The sequence below is a fragment of the Echinops telfairi genome, unplaced genomic scaffold (genome assembly GCF_000313985.2).
Source record: "Echinops telfairi isolate 266 unplaced genomic scaffold, ASM31398v2 ScPeMD7_3533;HRSCAF=4204_0, whole genome shotgun sequence".
Classification (NCBI taxonomy): Eukaryota; Metazoa; Chordata; class Mammalia; order Afrosoricida; family Tenrecidae; genus Echinops; species Echinops telfairi.
In genome coordinates this window covers 16,202,790-16,229,291 of record NW_022107431.1, presented here as the reverse complement: position 1 = coordinate 16,229,291, position 26,502 = coordinate 16,202,790, and the positions used below count along the sequence as shown (strand labels likewise).

The 26,502-nt window shown below is 48.5% G+C and overlaps 1 protein-coding gene across 1 annotated transcript in view; it reads right to left on the bottom strand.

Moving 5' to 3' along the window:
- Nucleotides 1–26,502, bottom strand: part of SYNE1 (spectrin repeat containing nuclear envelope protein 1) — a 326,773-nt gene continuing 300,271 nt past the window's right edge. Inside the window, exons 98-105 of the mRNA XM_045294717.1 lie at nt 24,771–24,913; nt 22,092–22,218; nt 20,685–20,896; nt 15,835–16,035; nt 13,733–13,861; nt 11,918–12,130; nt 11,497–11,589; nt 1–76 (exon numbers count right to left, since the gene is read on the bottom strand). Coding sequence (XP_045150652.1) covers nt 41–76; nt 11,497–11,589; nt 11,918–12,130; nt 13,733–13,861; nt 15,835–16,035; nt 20,685–20,896; nt 22,092–22,218; nt 24,771–24,913 — 1,154 coding nt within the window. The 3' untranslated portion in view covers nt 1–40. The remainder of the gene's footprint in view (nt 77–11,496; nt 11,590–11,917; nt 12,131–13,732; nt 13,862–15,834; nt 16,036–20,684; nt 20,897–22,091; nt 22,219–24,770; nt 24,914–26,502) is intronic.

The window sequence follows — 26,502 nt, the reverse complement described above, 5'->3', positions numbered from 1 at the left end:
CCGGAGGAAGAAGGCTCGGCTGGACCGCTCTGGCCGAGGCTCAGAAAGGGAGGAACCGGAGCCACCGTTTATGGACCTGAGAGAAGAATTGACACGCCACTCAAACATTGGATGGATGCTGCTGTTGGCTTCCACACCTCCCAAGGAGTCAAAGGGTCATGCCAACCCCAACCCAATTTGGCAGTTCCCTGCCAGTCTGCTGGAGCCTGGGGCCATCTCCCCACCACCAACCCAGGAGTTGGGAAACCACGCTGACAATAAAATAAGTATTTAATCAGCCAGCTGACAGTACTAATCGAGGAACAAATTCCACTCATTTCACCCCTTCATTTGCTAAAATAGTTTCCTTCCCGCCAACAAGATGCCTCTCCTCAAAATGGACCAGCATCAATGAAGTGGATCCGGGATAATTAAGACATTTTTAGATTGGGCTGAAGACTATCCAGAGAACCATTAGGCCAAATTAGTTGTTGTCAAACTCATATAAATGATCTATCTACACAGCTCTCTGGGGTCTGCCCAATGCAGGCAACAAGGGTAAAGGCAGCCCTAGTCTGTTGGTGCGGCCCCAGGAGAGCTCAAGCCACGTTCAAGTCTACCTTGGCTTCATTTTGCACTGAGTCAGCATCTGGCTCTGACCCTGTTGGGTCCCAAAGCCGTCTGAAGGAAAGAAGGCAATGGTGCAAGTCGACAGAGCTCTTGGCTTGAGTGAGAGTTGCTAGGCTCCCCCTCTGACTAGCACTACAACTTTGAGAAAATCAGATAACCTTTCTGAACAAGACTGATGGCCCATGACCTCCGAGGCTCCTTCTCAGAGGTGAGTCTAAGTACAGCCGGTAAAGGTGGCATCACTGTGCAGTGTCTGTTAACCATTGTGAGTCTCCAACACTAGCTGGTCAGGATTACTCAGTCAAGATACACTGCTGCTTCCACATCTGAGGGTCTCCATGGCAGGAGCCCTGGTGAGTAGGGAGTTACCAATTGGGCTGCTAACTGCAAGGTCAGAAGTTCAAAGCCACCAGCCAGTTGTTGGTAGAAAGATGAGGCTTTCTGCTCTCATAAAGAGTTACAGTCTCAGAAACCCACAGGGGCAGTTCTACCTGGCTTTACAGGGTTGTATTGAGTCACTCGAGGGCAGTGAGACTGGTTTTGGATCTGGGAATCATGGCAGACAGTGTGAACTTGTTCTGCAGAGAACAGGAGGAAAAGAGGCTCAAACACCTTTGAGCTTGTCAGAGAGCAATTTCATCGCTGAAGACAAGGAAGGCGCAGTTGTTATTTATGCGTCATGCCACCAGGTATGAAGGAAATTGTAATGAGCCCAACTTGTTTTTTGAGCTGATGTTATGGTACCCACTGCCATCATGATCCTGACCCACAAACCACGAACCAACCAACAAACTAACTACCATATATACTCGAGTATAAGCTGATCCGAGTATCAGCCGAGGCACCTAATTTTACCACAAAAACTGCATTAGAAATGTGCTGAAAAACTAGGCTTATACACAAGTATATATGGTAACTAACTAGCTTCCTGCCATCCGGTAGATGCTGACTCATAGTGACCTGATAGGACCGGGGAGAACCGCCCTTGTGGGTTTCCAAGACTGTAATTCTTTATAGGAGTAGAAAGTCTCTTTTTCTACTGAGAAGTGACTGGTGCTTTCGAACTGCTGACCTTATGGTTAGTAACCCAATATGTAAGCACTAAGCCAGCAGGGCTGCGATTCCTGACCCACGGCAACATTCTATCAGGTTTTTCAAGGGTGTCATTCTTTACAGGAACAGACAGCCTCACCTTGCTGCCACAGATATTATGACAGTTAACTTACAACTTGGAGGTTAGCTGTCTGGACCAAACCAAAGCAAATCCACTGCTATTGAATCAATTCTGACCCAGAGGGACCCTGTTGGACAGGGTACAACTGCGCCTGTGGGCTTCTGAGATAATCACTTGTGGGAGTAGGAAAGTTCATCTTTCTCCTGTGCAATGGCTAGTGGTTTCAAACTGCTGCCTTTGTGGTTAGCAGTCCAACACGTAACCCACAATGGCGCCTAGATATTAGAACAGGGGCGCAATTCCAGTGCTTGTTCTAGGCGTTCTTTTCAGTGACATGCCTCTGCCCCTTCTCAATCCAAAGTTCCAGTTTCCTTTGAAGCAGCGCATCAGTGACGAGGCATGAATTTCACACTTCATAAGAAGTATCTATGAGAGACTAGATATAGAAGGAGGTTCTGGATTGCATGCCTCCATTTTTTTGCTGTGTATCCCCCTTTCTCCCAGTAATGTTTATTGGTTACCAGTGGGAAGGAGAAATAGTCATTACCAGTGGCATTTTGTATGTCCACACAAACACACAAACAAGGCAAGAACACACAGAAAAGAAGAGAGGGGACGACAGGTTCCCTCCACACTAGCAGATTCCCGAGTGGTTTCAGTAGCGCTGAGGGTAAAGGCACTGGGTGAGATGCCATTTGGAGAAGTACGAAGGTGTGAAAACGATATTACTGGAGGCTCAGTGGGTTTTACTATGTCTAGCTCTCCTAGTAGCTGTTAATTTCTGGCAGCAGACTGAGGCAATGAGGGCACCAGAGAAAATAAATGCTAAAATAAAATTTAAAAATCAGATGTAATCCCCTATGGAAGAGGTCAGAGAGACTACTCAGAGGGCTTTCATTAAGTCAGCAAAGGAAGAGAGGAGACATCTTGGCCCTGTGGGAGCCCAGCAGGCATGGAACACAGTGTGTTTCTTGATGAAATTAATCACCGACCCAATTGGAACCTTGGTCTTTTCTGAAGTCCCCGACCCATGGCCATGAGACCCTGAACAACTCATTTCATCTTGGAGTTGAAAAGAGTGTACCTCTCCTCTCAAGTTAGACTCGATGGTCTCTCACCTCAAAAGGCCCGCAGTGGCTTACACATGGTCTATCTTCTACTCATTGGTCTGTTTAGTCTCCCAATGGTGAGGCCCCTTGAGTTCATTCACCATCAGGTGGTTACACTGATTACCTGTCTTCATGCTAAGATGGAGGCATGGTTCCTAATCAGCTGAGGAGGAAAAGTCATATGCTTTCTGAAAATAGGGTAGAGCATCCAAGAAATATGTCATATCCATTATTAACTGGAGGGAAGATGCATTCACTGACTTGAGTGGATTCCAACTCACAGGAATCCTATGGGACAGGGAAGCCCCTGTGGGTTTCTGAGCTTTTATATTTTTGGCAGAGTAGACAGCCTCACACTTCTCCCAAGGAGAAATTGGTGGGTTCTAACTGCGGACTTTATGATTAGCAGCCCCGCATGTAGCCCTCTACCCCACCAGAGCTCCTAGAGGGAAAAGAGCCTTTGATAGAGGGCATATCATTCATCTCCTAATTTCATAGACAGAGTTGATGTGCTCAGCTATGAACCAAAAGGTTGAAGATTGACATGCCTCAGAGGCACCTGGGGGAAAAAAGACTTGGTATAATCTAGATCTGAAAAACCAGATACTGACAGCCCTGTGGGGTCCAGTTAACAAGTGTCTGAGACACAAAAGGTCACCATGATCCAGAATTGGACCACTGGCAATTGAATTATGGCTAAGATTAAGCCAACCAAGCCCACTGCCATCCAGTCAACTCTGATTCATGGTGACCCCATCTAGTGTTTCTGAGGCTATAATTCATTTTGGGAGCTGATAGCCTCATTTTTTTCTGTCGTGAAAGCTTCTGTTGGACTTGAACTACTGACTTGGTAGGTAATCAGCCCACTGCTTCCCCCACAGTACCCACAGGGCCCCTCTGGCTATGGAGACTTAGCATTTGTTTACATTTGGTAGGCAACACAGGGAACAAGCACCTTGGTTTCTCTAACTGTGATCCTCGGAGGTGTGTACTGAGATTCCTCATTTCAGAAATGAATGGAAAGGAGGCTCAGAGGAGTACAGTCACTTGATCCACTTTATATGCAACAAGGGGTAGAATTAAGATTTCACCTCTGGGGGTTTTAACTCCCAGAATCTGCCTTACAGAGAAGACAGGTGACCTGTTCCAAATCTCACAATTAAATAAGGAGAACTAGCAGGAACTTGGGGTTCAAAGGCTCCTGCCCGCTGCCTTCTCTCCTAGGCAATGCTTTGGGGTGGGCCATGTGACGGAATTTCCTATTACATCACAAGTATCTCACATACAGAAGCAAAGAAAGGAACACTAGGATCCTAAAACAGTTGGCCTTGAAAGGTTTCCCCGTGTCTCAAATCCAGGCTTGTAATAACAAAGTCTCAAAATATGATGTCAAATCAATACAGAGGCTTCAGGACATTTCGTTTGGAGGCAGTTGTCTCATCCTGGGCAAGTAAATTAGACTGTCTGGCCTTCTTTTTGCTCACCTGAGAAGATGGTGGGTAAGTTAGCATCCTAGACTCCTTTCAGCCCTCAGAGTGTATAACCCAACAGTTGGACCCTTCTTCAAATGGATGGGAGTGGCTACTGATGAACTTGAGGTTGTAGGTTTCTCCAATATGTCCTTCCTATGAGTTGAAAACATGTTCGGGCAAACAACACCCATTGCCTGGAGCTCCTCAGTCACAACAGAAGGGCCAAACCGAGTCCCAATTGTCCTTGTGGCTAAGTGTTTCAATAAAAGGAGCAACGTTCCTGACTGACCCACTTTCTTTGGGAGCCATTGCGTGCAATTTGACTGACAGAGGTGAATGGGCCCTGCTGGTCAATGATTAGCTTCTCAGAGCAATTAGATAAAAGATCAAGAGCAAAACCAGGGCTTCCCATTGACTAGCTCACCGGGGAGAAAAACTAGAAAGGGGACCATTTTGGGCGACTGGCCATATGTTGTTGAAGGACATGGCACATTTAACAGCATCAGAGCCTTCTTTCCACAGTTTAATGAGGGTGTGCTTTCTACCACGGAGGAATGCCAACCTGGCGAGAGGTCATGGGACACAGGGAACAGCCAGTGCTTGGTGATCCTCCGTACAGTTGACTGCCCTTGGAAGTGTCCAGTCCACCGGCTGAGAACAGACAGCACCTCATGGGGCATCTTCCAAGAATTCAACTTGCATCTTTATGTTGGCACCCCTCTAAGCCTTTTGTACCCCAGGTTAAAGGGACCCCAGTAAAGGTGTACTCTCAACATGTATCTATTGACCTTCCAATCACCTCTGTTTCAAGAGTTTGGGGAAATTGTATATGAGGTTGCCTTCTGACCCTACCCTCTTTTCTTGCCTTTTTACATGCGTAGGTGTCAGTTCAGACTGTCTATGCAGGGACAATTGAACGTGTGCACTTAGTCACACAGCACCAGCAACAACGGGCTCAGGCATAGAAACCATTGTAAGAATGGCACAGGACTGGGCAGTATTTCCTCCTGTTGTGCTTTGGATTAGAACCAATTTGATGGCACTTAACAACAACGACATGAAAAACAACTTATTCTATTATTTAAATCCATGGCTATGTTGGATAAATCTGTTCAGGGGAGAAAATGTTTATACCTTACCTCTCCAGAGAATATAATTGGTGTTCCGCTTTCTCTAACACTATTTTTTTTCAGTCCATCCCCGTCCATCCCCCTGAAATGTCTGCATAAATGATTACCCCAACGTGGTTCTGTCCTGCTGCCGAACACATCGGTGGGAAAGTGCACTGGAGGACAGGAAGCAGGACGACACAGTCCATCCCCCAAAGCCAGTAAGACAAAGGGATGTGAGGAAGTTTGAAGAAGGCACGACAGAGCGACAGAGCGCGACTCACTGAGAAATGTACACAATCGGAGAAGGGAAATGAGCAAATTGTGGGCACAGGTTCCTTAAACCCAGGTGAAAAGACCATCCAATTCACGAAGGTCTTGTCTGATATCCCTGTCAGTATCATAACAGGGGTTTATTAAGGCAATAAAACAGCCCCTTGTCTAAGGAAATGTCTCCCTTGGTCGTGAACTTGTTTCTTGTGCAAATGGTCTTAGGAACCCAGCATGTTTCCTGAACAGCAGATTCAGAAGACAAGTTTTCCAGAATGCATTTTAGACTCCAGCCTCTCCTTATTCCAAACCCAGTATTTGAACTGGTTCTATATAAACCACATCAGGGGTTTGTAACACCCCCACCCACAGCTTGGAGGCTAACTGAAAGGTTGGTTTGTATTCAAGGGTGCCTTGGAAGAAAGGCCTGGTGATATTCTTCTGAAGACTCTGCCATTGGCCCTGCCCTGGGGAGCACAGCTACTTTGATACCCGTGAGCATTCCAGGAATGGGCCTGCCTTGACAGCACCTGGGAGGGTGGAGTGGTTATCAAGTTAGGGTCCAGGGAGGTGGAACCAAGTTTCAACTTCGAAATTGGGGAGAAGTTCATTTTCTCCAGTTCTCAGTGCCCTCACTTAGGAAACAGGGATTCTGGCCATAATGACATAAGGTCAGTATGAAGGTTACAGGAGGTAATATATATATGCAATGCTTAGCATGGTGCTTAGAAAAAAAAAAAAAACCATGAAGACCAGCAACTTATTGTGATCAGTTACTAGACCCAAAGCGTCCTGACTTGGTCTCATGTTGTTGGCTGGATTCAGCCTTTTCTCGCTGGGAAATGTCTCTAATATACTAATAGTGCTTTCCAAGATGGAGCGATTTCCCAAGGCCCGGGCCTACCCACTGGGAATGGACACCTCCAAACAGCCGAGGAGAAGCCTACAGGAGAGTACGACAGGCCGACTCTTTAGGTGAAGCCCCAGGAATACTTGGAATAAACAGATCCCCATTGGGCCAGGAGTCCTGGTGGCACAGTGGGCTAAGCAACTGTCACATGGCCAGTGTTTGAACCCCAGCAGCTGCCCTGAAGGAGGAAGTTGAGGCAGTCTGTTCCCATGAAGATGTAAACACTCAGAAACCCAAAGCAGCATGTCCACTCTGCCCTGCACAGCGACTACAAGTTAGAATTGACTCATGGCCATGGTCCGGCTTGGATTGTGGCTGGTGTCTGAGAGAAAAGCCTGGAACACTAACTCCATAAGAAAAGGAATCTCATTTGACAGGGAGGTGATTCCATTTCTTATGGAGTTGGTATGCAGAGCGGCTGGTGGTTTTGAACTTCTGGCCTTTAGGATTGCAGTCCAAGTGCAACCACCATGCCACCAGGGCTCCAGTAGGTCTAGCCTCAGATACCATGTTGAAAACCAGAACTGTGGGTGTATGCACAGGGCTTCTCAGATGCTGGGGAGCTCCTGATAGACTCCCTGGACTCTCGAGTGGTGACCTGCCACAAGTCTTTCACGCCAGGAGCCACGTTGTACTCATGGTATAGGCCCAAGGCATTCTGTAGGTCAAAACAACCCTGATGCTGCTGTCAGTTCAGCATTGGGCTGCTAACCCCAAGGTTGGTGCCTTAAACCCACCAGTTGCTCTGTGGGAAAATGGCCTTGAAGATTTACTGGCTTGACAGTCCTATACAAGGTCAGTCTGAGTCGGCACTGACTCAATAGCAGTGGGTTTCTTTTTTGTTTGGGATTGGTTCAGGTGTTCAGTTCAGCCAATTCTAGCATCTAGCCAGGTGTGTGTCTAGAGTATTATGTGAGAGAACATAGAACAGTTACCATACCACCAAACGGAAATGTGTACGTCATGCAACCAATACAAGGAACATCGGGCTGTAAACCACCAAACATGGGTCAGAAACCCCTGCCTTCAAACGCATGCCAACTTTCTTCTCATTTCTTTCCCTTCTCTGGAGGGGTACGTGCCTCGATGTTTCCAGATGCAGCCCGCTGGGGCTGGTGTTGGAGGCTGCCTGTGCATCTACAATTGCCTTCCCAAGCTGCTGAGCCAGTGCAAGATCAAGCCCAAGGTACTCACGAATCCAGGAGGGGGGAGACCATGGTGGCCCGCAGGGTGGCAGTGTTGATTTTCTCCATGCAGACTTTGCACTTCATTGTCCCCGCTGGGCTCACCCCACACCTGGGGTGCCAAGGAGTTTAGATGCCCGAGCATGTTCCACCACAACCAGTGGGCCAAGCTGCTAGAAGTCTCATGCCATTCGGGTGAAGTTCATTTGTACTCCCTGCCCTCCCGAGTGGCCACCTGGACCAGTGCTGCGTGTTCAGAAAGGTGTTAACAGGGCTGAGCAGAGCGGAGTTGGAAGGCCCTTGCGGAAGGCACCGTGAGAATGCAGGCATGGGGGTGGGGGAGCAGCTGCTAAGGCCTGCTAGCAGACAAGTGGAAACACTGGTTGCCCTAATGCAGGAGTCCTCAAACTTTTTAAACAGGGGGCCAGTTCACTGTCCCTCAGACCGTTGGAGGGCCAGACTATAGTTTTTAAAAAAAAAACTATGAACAAATTGCTATCCACACTGCATGTATCTTATTTTGGAGTAAAAAAACAAATGGGGCAAAAATACCTGGCGGGCCAGATAAATGTCCTCGGCGGGCCGCATGTGGCCCGCGGGCCGTAGTTTGAGGACTCCTGCCCTAATGCATAAGTTCTCTGAGTTTCTGGGATCTCAGATTCTGTACAGTTGAACGAATTGGGGGAGCAGTGGGAGGTGACCTTTCTGAGTATTCCCCTCGGGCACAAATCAACTTCTAACACGAGGAACCACAGTGGTTGCGCTTGGTGTGGTCTGACAACAGAAGGGCTCTCTCTGACTCTTAACCATCATGCCCATCAGCCAGAGCATTGGCCTCTGGCGTCCCACAGGGAAGACAAGGGGTTCCCCCTGGTCTCTGTGTTGAGCACACCAGTAATCAGTGGGGAGAAGATGGGAAATCTAGGAGTGGTCTGTCCACAGCACACGGCTATCTCTTGTGTTTTAAGAAGGGGTTCAGCAAATATCGCAGCCCCCACAAAGATGCATTGCCGTCCCTAAGAGTCCCTGGGAGGTTTCCTTCCTTCTTATTTTATCTGGGATGTTTTGCCACAGAGAAACAAAAACAGAAACAACTTGTTTTCAAATCAAACCGATAGGAAAGGAAACAAACACACGGAACAGTTCCGTCAAAGGAAATTTAACCAGCAAGCACACGGAACTACGTCTCTGCACGGCTTCAGCTGCGGGAGAAGGACCACCCACGTCCAAGAGCCAGTCCTCTTTAGCAGTCAGCACATGGCTGGGGACCTGCAGAGGAGGGTTCCAGGCGTGTTTACAGTCTCGGTCCCACCACCTTCCTTCCTTTCAGGAATCTCGCTTCCTGCTCGCTGGGTGATGAGACCCTTCCCAAAGGGCAAGCTACTTCGACAGTAAGCGGCTTGGGAGTTTTGGGGTGAAAATAAGCTCCGAGGACAGAGTATTTTCACTTCCGCAAAGAAGTCTGGGGACACAGGAGCTGATTAGTGGAAGAGAACAGGAGCGAAGACATCACACCATGACGATGCAAAGCGCTGTGAGCTGTGGAGATGAGGGTGGCGGGAGGCAGGGGTGGGACACAGAGTGGCCGAGTGGTGGGTGGCTGTGGGGTGGACTGGCAGGTGGGGGACTGGGCAGGGGCCCTGGGCTTGCTGTCCGAGCAAAAGAGCTCAGGAAGGTGAAAGTGTGCGTGGGGGCGCGCTGGCTGAGAGAAGTTCTAGGAGAAGCTGAAGAGAGAGGTGCTGTCTTGGTTGTCAGGCAGATCACCTAATGAGGACTTGCCATTTTTGAGAATCCAAAACCCACAATCTGGATAAAACAGGAAAAGAAAAAAAGAAAGAAAAAAAAAGCTGGGGGTGTTAGTAGCTTTTATTCAGATGTGTGGGTTCGGTGAGCGCTAAAGTAATTCCCTCCATTTTACCTGTCTTACTGTAAAATCCAGAAGTAAAGAGGATGATGAAATTCTGCCCCACGAATCCCAGGATGGTGGGTGCTCCTGTGGAGAAGCCGTATGTACACCCGGAATGCCATCTGATGAGAAATACCAGGTGGGCTTGGTACGCTCAACACAAGATTTGTCGGGGGTCCCAATAATGCGTGCGGGAAGAATTGGAGACGTCTGTTCCAATTGATTAGCGAAGGGTGTGGTTTGGAATGAGTCTTTTCCCAACTACCCAGAGGCAGGCCTTCCTACAGCATGGGCGCTTCTCATCATCCTCTTAGCCTTCTAGAACAGTGTGCAAACCAGGAGAATCAGGTACCTGCTCTGTGGATTGTTGGCAGAGGGTCCAGGCTGGGAGTGACTACATTTGCCTCGTGGCTGTTTGCAATGAACAGGGGGGGCAAAGAAAGAAGAATGTTCAGTCCAGGCAAATAAAGACAAGCTACTGATGAAAATTAAACTAAAAGTGCAGCAAAGGAGACACAAATCAAATGAAATGATCATCGAGCCTCGTGACTTCAGGAAACTGGCTTTTCTTTGATTGAAGAAACCAAGCAGGTTTTCCATCGACAGGATTAGTCATCAAGAAACATAAATTAGGGCACTATAGTCCCCATCAAAGTCTCTTATGTACATGTTTTTCTTATCATGGTAGAAACAAAACTGATTCCAATCAGCTCAATGGGCTCTCTATATTTACTTACAATCACTGTGTAATTCATTACAGCCTGAAATGCATTTCAAAGATACTTTATGAATATATCTTGTTCTCCCTGTTTCCTAGAACCCGGAAACATCTCACAGACTCTGGGAAGGTGAAAAATAACGACAATCACATGTGGCTGCTCTTTGTAGAGCGGGAAAGAGCCAGTAAGCCCCACATGTTGGTTAGTGACAGGTTAAAATTTGAGTTAAAAAAAAAAAGCCAGTATTCCTTCACATTCTAAAACTAGGATCTACAGGAAACTAGTGAATGCCGTTACAAAAAGGAAAAATGAAATCCTAAAAACGATAATAACATTTATCAGCATAGAACTTTAACACAAATAAACTCCATACTTGTGAAAACGAAGGAGAATGGAATGATAAACAAAATGAATAGACCCATGATGCAGGACAAAATAAATAAATAAACTAAACACAAGCTTCTAATTACATCGAGAAACCAAGGTATAGAGGGCAGCCAGGGCCACGCCTGTCTGTCCGTCTCCGCTGTGGTTCGGTGAGGGCTGAGGGCTCACACAGGTCTTGAGTGGACTTGAACTTGTTGCTACCCTGGAGGCTTTGAGGGCTGACGGGAACTTCGAGGACTCCACTCAGGAGAGCCTTCCCTGGCGAGTCAACAGAACCTCTACTCTTACACTCAGTGGTCTCAGAAGACAATCTCGCTCTGGTGCCCCTCGGGGTGGAGGCCCTGCATGAAGCTGTATGCTACGCCCTAGGGGAACACGGTGGTGGTGGTTTGAAGGGAGCAGTCACCAGAGGGACAAATGAGTGCCATGCTAGAACAATCCCAGTCATTGGTCTCCCTGTACTACCCACCACACTTTGAGCCCTGGCTTTTTTTTTTTATAAACCAAACAGAACCACTGGTGCTGGGGAGTGGTGCTAATCTTTCCAATACCCTCCTCATGGGGGGGCTCTTGCTTGGTGGGACTCTGTGGTGGGCACCAATGCGTCTCTCCCCAGTGCTCCCTCAAGGGGACCCGCAGAGAGTTACCGTGCTCTGTCGGCTGGGGGTGCTCCTTCCTGAGGCAGGACTCACAGACCCCGAGGTGTCCAGTTCATCAGCAGACGACCACGACGACAAATCCTGCCCGGGACACGCACTGTCAGTAAGGATTCCTGAGAGGGTCTGTTCCTAATCCCTGCTCCCTGCTCCAGCCACGTCTCCAAAGTCAAACCCTTTCTTAGGAAAAATAGGACCCAAAAACTACATAAAAGATGGGATTGGAAACTCTGAGTTGTGAATGACCTGGAAGATAGAGCTAAAGCGTTGCTGTGACTCCTCCACGTATGGCATTAATAGTTCGTGGAGATGGGCGACGAGCCCCCTGTCTGTCATTAGGTGGTGTCATTCTTAAGCACTTGGCTGCTAACCGGAAGAAGCTGCTAGACAAGGACATTTGCTTGGCACGTACCTGCTGGCTGCTCGACATGTCCAGCAACTTCTCCAGGTCCTTGATATGACGGCTGACCTCCTTCAAGAGGAGCTTCCGTCGGTTCCCAATGACGTGGACCTTCTCTTTGGCTTCCAGACAGTCTGCCCCCTCCGCATTCACCAGCAGTTGACGAGACATGTCTTGAAGGGAGGCCACTTTGGCATGGGACTCCAACAGCTCATGCCGTATTTGCTATGCAGAGGATAAGATTTATTTTGTCATAATTTTTTATCATGGGCAAAAATTGGAGAAGGACAGGGTGACGTGACTGTCATCCAGCAGGTGAGTGTACTCCCTCTTCAACCACTCTGGTCTCGGTCTGCTCATCTGGTGAAAACAACCCCTTCCTGCCCGGCACACAGCAAGTGTGAGTCAAAGGTTCACATCGATCAGTGTCGGGGAAAGAACTTAAAATCTGAAGTATGATGCAAATGAGGCACCAGGGATTCTATTGAACGGAAATGGAACAACAACAACAAAAAAATCCACTGCGATTGAGTCGATTCCGACTCACAGCGATCCTATGGGACAGAGGAGAACTACCCCTTTGGGTTTCTGAGACTGTAACTCTTTATGGGATTAGAAAGCTTCATCTTTTTCCTGAGGAAAAACTTTTCAACTGCTGAGCTTGCAACGTGCTACCCACTACACCACCAGGGGTCTGACAAAATGCAAGTAGGTCAAGGTATACCCTGATATCTACACAAGATTATACACACACACACACACACACATACATATATACACACACATACATAGATATGTAATTCATAATTTAATTTTGGACAGAAGTCAAAGGTCCAATACAAATCCAATTGCGTGGCGATTTCCTCTTGGTTACAGACTGATTCTGCAATTTAGGCTAGTTAAGTTGAAAAGAGGGTTTTAAAATCCCAGAAAATCCTTATTACGCCTTGAAAACTGGCATGCCTTCTTTATGTCAAGAAATGCAGACACTCTGATCCCAGTTTGCCCTTTTGCCTTAGCTTTAGGTGAAAGGCAAGGTGAAGCTTTAAGACAACCCAGCGCTAAGGTAAATGCTGAATTGGATGATTTTTACTCTTCTTACAAAGTCTAAATGGTCTCTTCCTCCTCTCACAGTTCCAGGGGCCTTCAGAGAGTCCATGGGGGTCATAACTGGTCATGCACTTGACTACTAGCCAAAGGTTTGGGAGCCTTTCTTGGGAGAAAGTCTTGGCCATCCACTGCCCAAAGGTCATAGCCGTGAATCCGTCACGGAGCACAGCTCTACACTGAGCACCCTGGTGAGCTGCCGGGTCAGAACTGCTCACCAGCGGATTCAAAACAAAACAAAACAGAGTCCTTTCATGATTCTTCTCAACATATACTTTGGGGACACCAACTTACCAAGAGAAGTTGAACTTTAAACACACACACACACACACACACACACACACACACACACACACACACCGGAATTCACCAAAGAGCTGCCTTCATAAATAGAAGCCCGTACACACACGAAGCACGCACACACACACACACACACACACACACACACACACACACACCAGAATTCACCAAAGAGCTGCCTTCATAAAAAGAAGCCCGTTGAGATGGAGAAAATCTAACATGTTCCCTCTGAAGCAATGACTTAAGAACAAAAGTTTAAAGCCAGCAGATGTCGGCTTCCGAGTACAGGTGCAAATAGCACACGTCACGGGCCATAACCCCAAAGTCACAACAAAAACGCTGTCACCTACACACGTTTTCTTTATGCGAAGCGGAACCGTGCAAAAGCCAGCTAGCAGTACCAGAGCCCACACATCCTACCGTAAGCTGCTTGTGCTGGTCCTGAAGCATCTCGGTGTCAAGATCAGCATCGATCGGAAGAAGTTCGTGCTTCCTCCTGTCGATGTTCTCCAGCATCAGGAGCAAGCCATGGCTCAGCTCATGGAAGTCCTGCCAAAAACAAAGGGGAGTGTAAGGCAGCCTTAGGTCCCAAGCTTTCCTTTCCCCGTCAGGGGAGATTTAATTTCCGTCCTCGACCATAGCGACGGGTGAGCAGGACTGTGTTTAAGGACGACTGAAAAGTGGATATACCGGGATTGTGGTGTTGGTGAGTAAGAGTGAACATACCAGAAGAAGCCTAGCCTGAATGCCCTGTGGAAACAAAGGCGGCAAGATTTCGTCCCACGTCCCATGGGCATGTTCAGGAAGGATGAGCCTCTGGAGAAGGACCTCGTGCTCGGGACAGTGGAAGGTCAGCAACACAGAAGACCCTTGAGGAGCTGGACGGGCGCAGTGGCTGGACCCGTGTGAGGACGATGCAGGACTGGGCAGTGGACCCTTCGCTTGGACACAAGGTCACTATGACTCCGAAGAGATTTGTTGGCAACACTAGCACCACAAAAACTACTACTGCAAAGATATGCTCCGTTCAAGAGGAAGGGATTGGGGCTGCTAGGGTTACCTGAATTCATGTGCCTACCAAAAAGATCGAATGTGTTACTTGGGGAATTTGAGACAGGATAAAAATGGGTATCCAGCGACTTATTTCTGAAAGAAGAATGATATGAGTAGACAAACCCACTCCCCTCTTTTCTCTGTGAACCCAAATGTTCTCATCTTTTAAGATGTTGGTCCCATCTCACATGCCTGTCATTCATCATCTACCCATCCATTCATCCCACGGACAGGGACTTGAGTGTAGGCACTGTATTATAAGCAAATGAGCAGTAGGCCAATGGAGGAGCTACAGGATCCTTGGTGTCCCTGAGTAGTACAAATGGTTAGCATATTTGACTGCTCAGCAAAAGGCTGGTGCCTTGATGACACCTTTTCTGCATGACTAAGAAGGCCCAGCAATCTGCGCTGGAAAAGCCGGCCGCTGTAAACCCGATGGGACCCAATCTTCTCTGACATACACAGGGTCATCAGGAGTCAGAATCAATTAGCAGGAAATGAGCTTTGTTTTTCGGTCTTACTCTGGGAGTGCACACAGACCTGGAGGGCTGGCTCCACATTCTTCAAGGGATAGCTGGGACAGTTAAACTACAGCCCAGACTCCTGGCCCTGAGACACGGGCCATGCATGATGGGATGGCTGGCCCTCTTCCAACCCTTCTGCTCCCTCCCCATCTCACGTACTATGCTATTGACGCCGGTTTCTTTTCTTTCTGAAAAGACTGGCGTCCCATTCCTGCTTCCAGAACACGCCAGGCAGCTCGGAGAACTGTAGGACTCCTCCGGCCATTCCTCCAAAGCGGCCTTTCTCAGTTATTCTTGGCGTCAAGAGCTGGAAGCGTCCTTGTGTATTATTTACTCGGATTTTTCTTGGCTGCCTTCCCTGCTCCAGGACGAACCCATGTGGGGTCCCAACTACTTAGTACAACATTGACTGGGCCATCGGCAATCGATGATGGGAAGAATGGATGGATACACATTTACAATGCTCACTTTGATGCTCATCAAGCATCCGTGCTGTGCCCAGGAAAGGTGTGCACGATGAAATAAATGAATGAGCAGAAGAAGGGGATGTCGGTCTCAGAGAAACTTGTGGGGACAGGGTCTCTGGAGCTGAAAAGAAGCCAGGCCTGAAGCTGCTGTACCCCTGACCTCCTGGACAGACACTACAGTGAAAGAAAGGTTTAGACACAAAGTCTGCTAGCTCGGAGTCCCTGAGCAGTGTAACTAGTCAATGCACTTGGCTGCTTAAGTGAATGGTCAGCAGTTTGAATCTACCCAGAGGTGACCCGTAAGAAAGGTCTGGCAGTCTGTTTCTGAATAATCAGCCATAGAAAACCCCTGGGAGCAGACTCTGACACACATGGGTTTACCAGGCCCTGGAACTGCCTTGATGGCCACCTGTTTGCTAAGCGGGTTCAGTCAAGTCACAGAGTAAAGGAAACTGGACATGCGGCGTGGCACAGAGACCTGGCACTGCATCAGCGCGTCCTGAAGCAGACCCCGCCACTCCTCCAGCAAAGAGCACACCCGCTCCCAGCGCCCGTTCATCCGGGACAGGCGGCCCTGCAGATGGCGGCTCTCCTCGCTGTCCGCCTGCGTGAACTCGGGGCTGCACAGGTTGATGGAGAGGATGATGGCCTTGCGGTGGTCCAGAGCTTTCTGCAGCTCCTGCAATGAGAAGGGAAGGCAATCAAACAGGGGCAACCTTCATAAAGCCATCTTTACAAAGGGGTTAGGACCCTTCGGGTGCGACCTGGGATGCCAGCCTGTCTGAAAACCACTCTTTTGCCAAAACGATAGCCGGAACTAGCAAGATCCCTGGCGGTATGAAGGGTGAAGGCTTTGACGACGACGACGAGCTAAAGAGGTTCAGTTCCACCCTGAGGTGCCTCAGAAGAAAAGCTTGGTCACCGCTTGACCAAGGTCCCCGCCTCGACCCTATGCTGTTGTTCTTGTTGTTGTTTTTAGGTGCCACCGAGTTATTTCCAACTCATAGAAACCCTATGCAGGACAGAGCAAAACACTGTTCGGCCCTGTACCATCCTCACAATTGGTCTTAGGTTTCAGCCCACTCTTGCAGCCATGAACACTATAGGGCAGTGGTCCTCAAACTATGGCCCGCGGGCCACATGCGGCCGGCCGAGGACATTTATCAGGTCCACCGGTGTTTTTGCCCTGGTATTTATACTTCCAAATAAGATATGTGCAGTGTGCATAGGAATTTGTTCACAGTTTTTTTTTAAAAACTCTAGTTCGGCCCTCCAATGGGTCTGAAGGACAGTGAACTGGCCCCCTGTTTAAAAAGTTTGAGGACCCCTGCTCTAGGGAGTAGTTCCACGCTGCACTTGGGGATGGCCATGAGCCAAAAGTGACTCCAAGCAATGGTTAACACCAGGTACACTGCGAGGGGGCTGTGCACAGCATTGAGAAGGACGCAAACATAGACGGAATGGAGGGAGGAACACACGACAACACAGGTGGATCTCCACACAGTGCGGAGGGAAGTAACTGGCAACACAAGGTGACGTGTGAACACAGTAGCTTCTGTAACTTCAAATGCATGTCAACACACATTTGCACACAAGTCTGTTTTTTTTAAGAATGGACTTGAACCAGGAAAACTTATGAGTTTTCAGAATACTTGCCATGACTTTTGAGGCACGAGAATTAAGAACTAGTGATGAAACAAGAATAAGTACACATGGGGAAGAGGAGGCTCCCAGGAGCCCACGACGAGCCTGTGCAATGCCGTAGGGAGTGTGATGAACTGACCCCCTGCGGGAATGCTCAGCCATAGCCGGGGCAGTTTCCAAAGCAGGACACCTACATGTTTAAGCAGTGGGTCTAGGGGGCCTCCAACTGGAGTGCACTGGAATCAAGGGGAGAGTTGGTCAAGAAGGAAGGCTCGAGGGCCCCAGTTCTGAGATGTCTACAGACACCAATGGGAGTGGACCTACCCTGAGAAGCCTGCTGGGGTCACAGGCTCTGTTCCTGGAGTGGGAAACAGAAGGGAATGAGTATTTCATCAGTTAACCAACTTACTTTGACTCCACAAAAAACAGCCAACTGATTGTCAGCTTTGGGTGTTAAAAAAAAATCATGGTTCAATTCCAAGGATTTGATCACAGGATGATCTCACCTGGAGACTGGTATAGGGTCCCCAGATGGAAGTATGGTGAGCCATCCTGGAAATCCCAATGATCCAGCCCACATGCTCCTGGATTTTCTCAGCTGCCCTGCCCTGCTTCCTACTTGTCCTTACTTTTCACTTCTACATAGGCCCTTAACATGTTGAAGTGACAATTCAACCACAGGAACCGCAAATGGTCAAGAAACCCCGCGGTGAGATGCTTAGCAACCCTAATGGTGGATTTAAAGAAAACATAAGTAGGAGGGTTCAGGATGGTGCACAGAGAGGCCAAGTTTGTGGTTAGAGGGGCTAACTTGGCAGGCCTGGCGACCTTGCCTTAATCTCGCTGACCCCTATTCCTCAGTTGTTGGGACTGTGGTGGTCTCCATGTTGCTGTGAAGCTGAATGCTGAGCCACCAGCACTTTAAAGACCTACAAGGTCACTGGTAGGTCTTCACAAGTTTCAGGCGCACTTCGGGGCTAAGACAGGCAAGGAAGAAAGAAAGATCAGATCATCTAATCCCAAACACTTAGCTAACAAAAACCACATGGAGCTCAACACGCTATTGTCCAATGCACCATTGGATGGTGAGCCCTTTAGTTGAGGAGGCACTCAAAGTATACAGTGGCTGTCACAGTGGGCTCACGGACACCAGTGATTGTGCAGATGACGCCCAGCTGGGTGACATTTCATTCTGTTGTATACAAGGTGGCCATGAGTGCTAGCCAACCGGAAGGCTGCTTACAACAACAACAGTAATCTTGCCTTTAATCTTTCAACTCTTCAAGGAATTTGGCTCCACTGGCAACATAAGCTCTTCTCAGAGAGAAGAGCTGGAGAAAATTCGGTACTCCAGAGAAAATTACATTTTATAATCGCTAGGTTTAAAAAATCGCACTTCCTCTTCAGTGCTCGCTCCTGAAACGGGTGGATCTGTTGTCCAGACTATTGTGTAGGGATGTGACTGTTGGGGAATCTGTGGAAAGACTTGTTTTCTGTTTGGAATTTCAAAACAAAGCAACACAATAGCCAAGAGCGAGTCGCAGCAACAGCTACCCAAAATAGACAGCTTACACTAAAGCCATTGAAACAGAAAAACAGGACACTTAACCCCTGAGGCAAGGCTGAATGGTCTGGGGAGCTGCATTTGGAAGAGGAGCACATCTTGAAGTTCTACAGAGAGTATTCAGGTCTAAATGAGCTTTAAAGAGAACCCAAGCTCTCAATCCATAGCTGGACAGCTATAGGAAAGCCTCCACCTACTGATGCACTTTTAGTAGCAGGGCTGGAAGGAGACTTAAGATCTTACAGTAGAGTTAAGGGAAGTTATCTTGCATACTTTGCTTGCTGAAAGTGAAGAGGGTTTGAAGCACTGACTGATGAAGATCAAAGACTACAGCCTTCGGTGTGGATTATATCGTCATTTAAAGAAATCAAAAATTGTCACCACCGGGGAATCATCAATTGAAATTTGTCAAGGATTTCATTTTACTGAAATCTATATTCAATTATCCATCAAAGCAGCAGTCAAGGTATTAACATTTGCTTTGGGAAAATCTGCTGCGTAAGACCTCTTGAAAGTATTAAAAAGCAGCAGTGTACCTTGAAGTGCACCTGACCCAAGCCATGGTATTTTCAATCACCTTATATGCTTGGGATAGCTGGGAAATGAATAAGGAAGATCAAAGAGGAATCGACTCATTTGAACGATGGGATAAGCAAAGAGAATTGAGTATATACCTTGGCTTGCCAGAAGAACAAACAGACCTGCCTTGGAAGAAGTCCAGGCAGAGAAGGTGCCTTAGAAGAGAGAATGGTGAGATTTTTGTCTCATCGACTTTGTCCATGTTATTGGGAAGGACCCATTCCCTGCAGCAGGAAATCATGCTTGATTAGTGAAAAAGAGGAAGACCCTCAATGAGAGCGACTGATGACAGTGGTTCAAACATAGTCATGACAGGGAGGATGGCCCAGGATCCGACAGTTTCCTACTGCATTGCACATGGCATTGCTATGAATTGGGACAGACTGGCTGACACCCAATGAAATCATCTCCGTCTACCCAAAGCAAAGTCAAGTGCAATGCCAGGTACTTTACCACAGTTGTAGTTGGTAGTGGTCTGCCATTGGGTCGACTTCATGTACAACAGAACAGAGCAAAACCTGGCACCATCCCCAGAAGGGGTATGAAAAGGACCTTTGAACCAGAGCTGCTAACGGCTGACTTTTGGAAGAGCAGCAGCAGACCTGCCTTCCTCGCCTCCATTAGTCTAGAAATCCTGCAGAAATCTGCGCAGCAGTACACCAACATGGGTCGCTCTGAGTCTCCTGTGAGCCGCAACTGACACAGGAGGTCCTTTGTGTAGAACGGACAGTGGACCTCCAGAATGGAATCTGAGAATGCTACCACTGAACCATTGATGCCCACGCTTACCATGCTCACACACAGCCATGTTGTTTTATTTCCTAGTGACCGTCACAGTAGAAAGTGCTTCTTCCACTGCCACCACCAATTGCGGAGACTCCGATGATGCAAGCAGGTCAAAGGAGTTTACCAGGTGTCCCACAAACCCACAGGTTCAATCTTGGGGAGCATTCCTCCCCAGCCCAAGAAGACAAGTTTGCAAGTGCCCAACCATCTGTGTTTCTCTTGAAAATAGGTCAAAGCTGACCCTGAGCTGCCTAGATGTTTCATGACATGTCAATAACATGACATGTCATTTCTTAAATACCAGCTCATTACACTACGTGGGATTGTTGACATAGGAGGAAAGTTCTAGAATGTGGTCTATCTTTCTGGTCTTCCATCTGTATTAATAACTCTCTGATCTAGGGAACAGGATGGCATTCTTTTTCATTTCGATGGGCACTTTAGCTGTTGCTGTGCAATAAACACACATCCCTGGTTGGCCTGGATGGTTTGCCCTGGGCGATTACCCTAAAGGTTAGTAGTTCAAATCCACCCAGCGGTGTGCTGAAAGAAAGCACTGGTAATCTTTATCCATGAATGCTCTGGGGAGCACTTCTACTTTATAACCCACTGGGCCACCACGCGTTGTTGTAACTGACTCCATGGCGGCAGGTTTGGTGTTCTGGATTGGGACACAAGAGTGAAAAGGCCAGCACTGGCCCTTTCGTGGGAGCCCCTCTTTGCTCAGGGCTGTGGGGAAAGCAGAGGGCTGCTACCTTGAACTTCTTTATCTGGAGCTCCATGGTCTGGATGTCAGTGCTCAGCTCCAGGCGCTGCAGCTGCTCCAGCTCCTCCTCCGTCTCGCCCAGCCAGGCCCAGATGTTGTTCAAGTCTGAATTGAACTGCTGCCATTTCTGGAGGTTCTGTTTCATTCTCAGCTCCTTGCTCATTGCCTGGGCCTGGAGGAGCTCCCAGCGGTCGATCACACCTGGCAAGATGAGCACAGAACAATCAGGTGCCCTCTTCACACACCCAGATGGGTGACTAACTTCAAAGAACAACGGGGCGGGGGGGCAAAAACAGGAATTCTGGTGGGCATCTCGATTGTTGGCACATGTAGTTAACAGTACCATGATTCTATTTCTCCTATCTGCATTTATAATGGCATGGAGGGGGTTTTGTGTGTGTGTGTGCATATGTATTTATGTTATGTAGGACTTAACCCTCTAAAGCAGTATGTTCGTTGCTACTTCATAACTGTGATTTTGCTACTGTTGTGAATCGGGAGACCCCTGTGAAAGGGGCATGTGACCCCCAAAGGGGTCGAGACCCACAGATTGAGAGCTGCTGCTCTAAAGAGCTTTACAGAGCAAGAAACAGCAATGGGTCTGAAGGTATCATCCAATTCTTGCTTGTAGTCTACAGCAGGGCACTGAGATCTGTGATACCCCATACCCAGGAAGGGCCTGGCCCCATACATTGACAGACAGTGCACTAAAGTAAGCAGGGCCTGGGTCCAACACCTACACAGCCCTTCACCTTCCTCTGTCTCTCCTGGAGATCACTGTAAGATGGACAAAGGCTCTCCAGACAGAGCAGAGAAAGAACCTCGGCAGTCTGTGATGGCTAAGTTGATGTGTCTACGTGGCCAGCCTCTGCTTCCCTTCCCAGTGATGTAGGCAAACACGTGTCCGGCTGCTATCAGGGTTCGACCATTGGGTCTTGGGTAGAGCAGATTGCTTCATGGCCTTGTGAAATGCAGGGCAATCACTTTCCACAATGCAGTCCAATGGGATGTGGTCACTTCATCATCTGAGGTTACATCACTGTGGGGTGGAGCCCAAACCTTATCACTTCTGAGCTATCAGAGGAGCAGAGTGGTCGCAGGCACATCCCCTCCCACAGGAAGACAGAGGCCATGTGAGAAGTGAGAATCATCTATCTATTAGCCAAAGGCTCACGAGAAACCCACGACTACCTGCAAGGATGGAATGGCTGCAGCCAAGACCCTGATTTGGAGCTCTTGCCTCCAGAGCTGTAAGTGAGCACACCTGCTCTTCACAGTCGCCCACTAGGGGCACATCGGCTGCGGCAGCGGCAGCGCTCTGGAGCTGAGGCCCGGAGCGGAGCACAGTGCCTCCGGTCTTCGGACTCTCCTCTCTGCACGGACGCGGCCCACTCACCGGCTGTTTGGGTTTCAGTGCAGTCCAGGTTAACGAAGCCAGGGAAATTCTCCTCTTCCTCCTTGAGTTGGTGGCCCAGCCTCCTCACCGAGTCGATGCTGCCACTGCACTCCCCCAGCAGTCTCATCTGTTCAGACGACAAACACGGGTCCCGTGACCCCAGCCCTCACTCATGCCAGAGCTTCGGAGAAAAACCACCTCCCAGCTGCGGGGCAGGCACCGGGGCTGTGTTTGCCTGAGCACCCAGTGAAAAACCATCTCACTCCACTGAGGATTGGTTCGCCCATTGGAGACATAGTCCTGGGAGACACACTCGGCTGGTGAGAAAGGGCCTCAGCATTGCTCTTCAATGCACATATCAAAACAAAGTAACTGGAGCTGGGTTTAAACCTCAGAGCCCTCTGTCAACAATGCCACAGAGAACTGGGGACAAGTCGCTCCCACTTTCTTATCCTGGCTCCAAATGGGGGCACCGCAATCATGTGACTGCAGATAATACCACATTCTTTTAGAAAAAAATAGAGATTACCACAATCTCACAGGGAATTTTTATTTTGCATTAAAATATTAAGATACTTAAAACCATCAAGCAATATGTAGGCCAGATGTTACATAAGAAAACAGAAGTCCTTTAATAGGTATCAACTCGGGAGAAAGGTGGGGCTTTCTCCTCTAGTAAACAGACAGGGTGTTTGACACTCGGAGGGGGCAGTCCTACCCTATCCTGTAGGGTGGATGGCAGTGAATAAGAGGTATTAAGGGGCTAATTTTTAATACCAATGAAAAAGCTTCTACCATCTTTTTTTTGGATGTCATCAGCCACAGCAATCATAGATTAAAAGAACAAATCATTTGTAGCTACTCCTGCAATGCTGACCATTTAATAATAGTCTGTTTTGAATGCTTAACAAGTCCAGATGTTAAGCTACCTTGATTACTTTTGATTAAGGTTAAGCACCGTTTCGGTGGCAGCACCAGGCTCGTAACACCTTATTATCCTTTTACAAAGGCAAGTTTTGCTTGTTCAAAGTTGGTAGGCCAGGCTAAACTGGACACACAAGAACTTGGGCTTGATTAAAAGCTCACCACCGTCCAGTTGATTTGGTCTAAAAGCCACCCCATACGACAAAGTGCAACCGTCCCACTGGTTTGCCACGACGTTGGGAGCAGATAGCCTCCTCCCTCTTTCACAGAGTGGCTGATGGTTTCAAACCTCTGACTTTGTGGTCAGTCACTCAATGTATCGCCCACCACACCACCAGGGCGCTGCACCAAACTCACTGCCATCGAGTGGATTCCGACTGAACGTGACGATGCTACAGAACAGTAGAACTGGCCCTGTGGGTCACAAGGACTGTGACTCTTTATCGGCGTAAAAAGCCTCACCCTTCTTTCACAGAGTAGCTGGTGGTTTTGAACTGCTGACCTTCCAGTTAGCAGCCCAAGGCGTAACCCACTGCCCCCTATAAGAGGCAACTTCAAAAAGTTGGTGGGAAAATGCCACTATCTTTTAACTTCATCCCCCACACGTGCTTTTTGAAGCTCCTTCATGTAGACTGAATAGTTCCCACCCCTCCTTTCAAAAGGCAGTAGGTGGGAGCGGTTATTCAAGTGAGGAAGAATTGATTGTTCAAAGGCCCACCACCACGTGCCTGTCAGTCTGTTGCTGGGGTTCTAGAAACCAAGCACCAGCATTTCAAACACCAGCAGCGTTACCGCTGGGGGACAGGTTCCAGTGGAGTTTCCAGGCTCAGGCAGATGAGGAAGAAAGGCCAGGTGACCTATTTCTGCAAGTAAGCCCATGCAAACCTTAGGACTACAGCTACAATGTGTTCAGGCACAGTGTGTGTGTGTGGGAGGTGGTGGGGGTTCGGGGAGGAGGCTCCCATGTTTCCTTCGGCCACACATAAGGTCACTCTGAGTCAAAGTCAACTCGATGGCTTTTCTTTCCTTTTACTTAGCAGTTTGGGGGTGTGCAAGGCAGCTGTGAGGCAGGAAAGGGACCTTCTTTAAAATTCTCTTGCCGGTGCCTGGCTCCGTGATTGGAGCCACGTGAACAGCATTATCCCCAATTGTCCAGTAGCTACTGAAGGAGTACCACTGATCATACATACTTCTTTGTGGCTATTTTTGCCCACACCCCTCCTGTAATTCAGAATGGTTTTCTTTCTTGTTCTCAAATAAAAATGGATGATGAAAAACAGGACAGGAACATCCCCAAGGTCACTAGGTGAACCAAAAAAACTCTAGGCAAAACCAGACAAACAAATTTTTAAAAATCTTGAGAAAAACAACAAACAGGACATGTCAGTCATCCATTAGCTATGACTTGCCTCTCCGAGAACAACCTAATCTAACCATTACGAGTTGACGTGGGGAAAATACCTAATGACATTTGGGATCCAAAGCCCTTTGTTGGTTTCAACCAGACCCATCTTCCCAAGCGCTCCGTGAAAGGAACGGGCTGGCCTTGAGCCCAAGACCTGCGCCTATAAATTACACACCCACGGCCCCACAAGGTAATTTAATAACAGAGCTTTGTGTTAGCCCTCTGCGTCCATGAGCTCAGGGGGCACAGCGTTCAGGGACCTCCCTGAGTCCTCTGGACAGAGGGTGCTTTGTCACGGAGCTGTGGTTTTCGGGCACACTACTGTCTCCGGGGGGGCTTAGGGTACTCACGTAGCCTTTATAGCTGGCATCCAGCTCTGGTCCCGTGGGAGTCTTGCTGCGGATAATATTTTCGGTCTGCTGCATCCGGAAGTGACTGTCATCCAGGGCTTTGTCCAGTTGTCGGATCTGAGACTCCAAGCCGCTGTGACCCCCTGTGGTGGCAACCAGGGGAACCTTTACCCCAGCCATTTGCCAGCGTGACAGTGAAGGCCGAGCTGAAGAGGATATCTCAGCTAGGGCAGCGTAGGAGTGTCATGTGTGAGGGTCATTACAAAGCAAGCAGAGTGGTGACAGTGATGTGCTGAGGGTTAGAAGTCTCTGCACAAAGCCCAGAGGGTAGATGAGCTCCCTGCAGCCCCTACCCCCTGAGGCCTCAGAGGGATTCGACCACTGTCCTGGACAGGCTCAGAGAAGCGGGCCCTTCTCTTTGACCCTCACTGATCTGACTGCTCCAAGCTGTGCGAGTCTTGTCTAAAAACCGAGGAGAGCCTGCCCCATTCCCCAATACCTAGGAAGGACCTAGTTCCTTGTCAGTCCTTCTGGAAGCCTCACCTTGAACAGGGGAAGAGGAGTCCTGGAATTATTATTTCCTGCCATGGAAGGCCCCCAGAGAGTTGCCCTCGTGGTATAGTGGTGACACATGGGGCAGCAGTGAGTTTGGCTTTATTACTTTTTTTTTAAGGTCCCTATGGCTCCATCATTCACTTTGTGTGGGAAGATCTCAAACTAGGAATGACTTGCTTTGTTTAAATTCCGCGGCACCTGGTTGGATCAATGGTGACATGCTCAGCCACCAGCCAGAAAAGGTGGTGAGTTGAACCCATTCAGCAGTGCCACGTGAGAAGGGCCTGGCGATCTATTTGTGTAAAGATTACAGTCATGACAACGCTACGCAGGCAGTTCTCTGTAACCCCTGGGCTCGCTCAAAGGTGTCCAAAAACAACGGTGACATTTAAACTTTGAGATGAAATAAAGAGACAGCGAAGGTCTAGGATTCCACCTACTCTGAAGACGTGTTTTTATCCTAGCTGGGCACACCTGGCTCTTTTCCCATCTCAGCGTTAGAACATCTCTGACAGGTAGGTCCATCTCTCCCCTGTTGCTGTCAGGTTGCCTCCTGGAGACCCGAGGTGTGTCTGCGTGGAACTGGACTCCAGAGGGTCTTTGCTGTGGCTGAGTTTGTGGAAGGGGATCACCAGACCTTGCTTCCCACGTGCCTCTAGGTGGGGCTGAACCTCAAATCTTTCAGTCCCCATTCAAATACACTGACCATTCCTTACAAAGGGACCCAGTCTCTCCCTGTCTCCCTCTCTCTACCTTCGTGCCAGTATTTGGAGAGACATATGCCTAAATATCTTGACAGCACCGATGATCAGCATGAAGCTAGCACAGGTGGCAGCAGACAGATAATTGCATGCTTTATTACATTTCCTTTTGTCGAGATAAAAAGGCTTTTTCGATGCCCTCAGAAGAAGTCTTTTACTCTGAGGCTCTCAGGCGGTTGTTACCTCATTCATGCTCCTTTACTTCCTCTCTCTCGGTCACATACACCTGACGCGTGCATATAAACTAATAATCTGGTGACGTAAAGCCTAACCCTGCTCTCCCCCAGCCTGGCGACTGGCCCTGTGACCTGGTGAGCTGCTCCACCCCTTCCTCTTCTCCTTTCTGGTAGCATAGTGGGTGACGAGTTGGGCCGCTAACCACAGGGCCAGCAGTTCAGTGAAAGACGAGGCTTTCC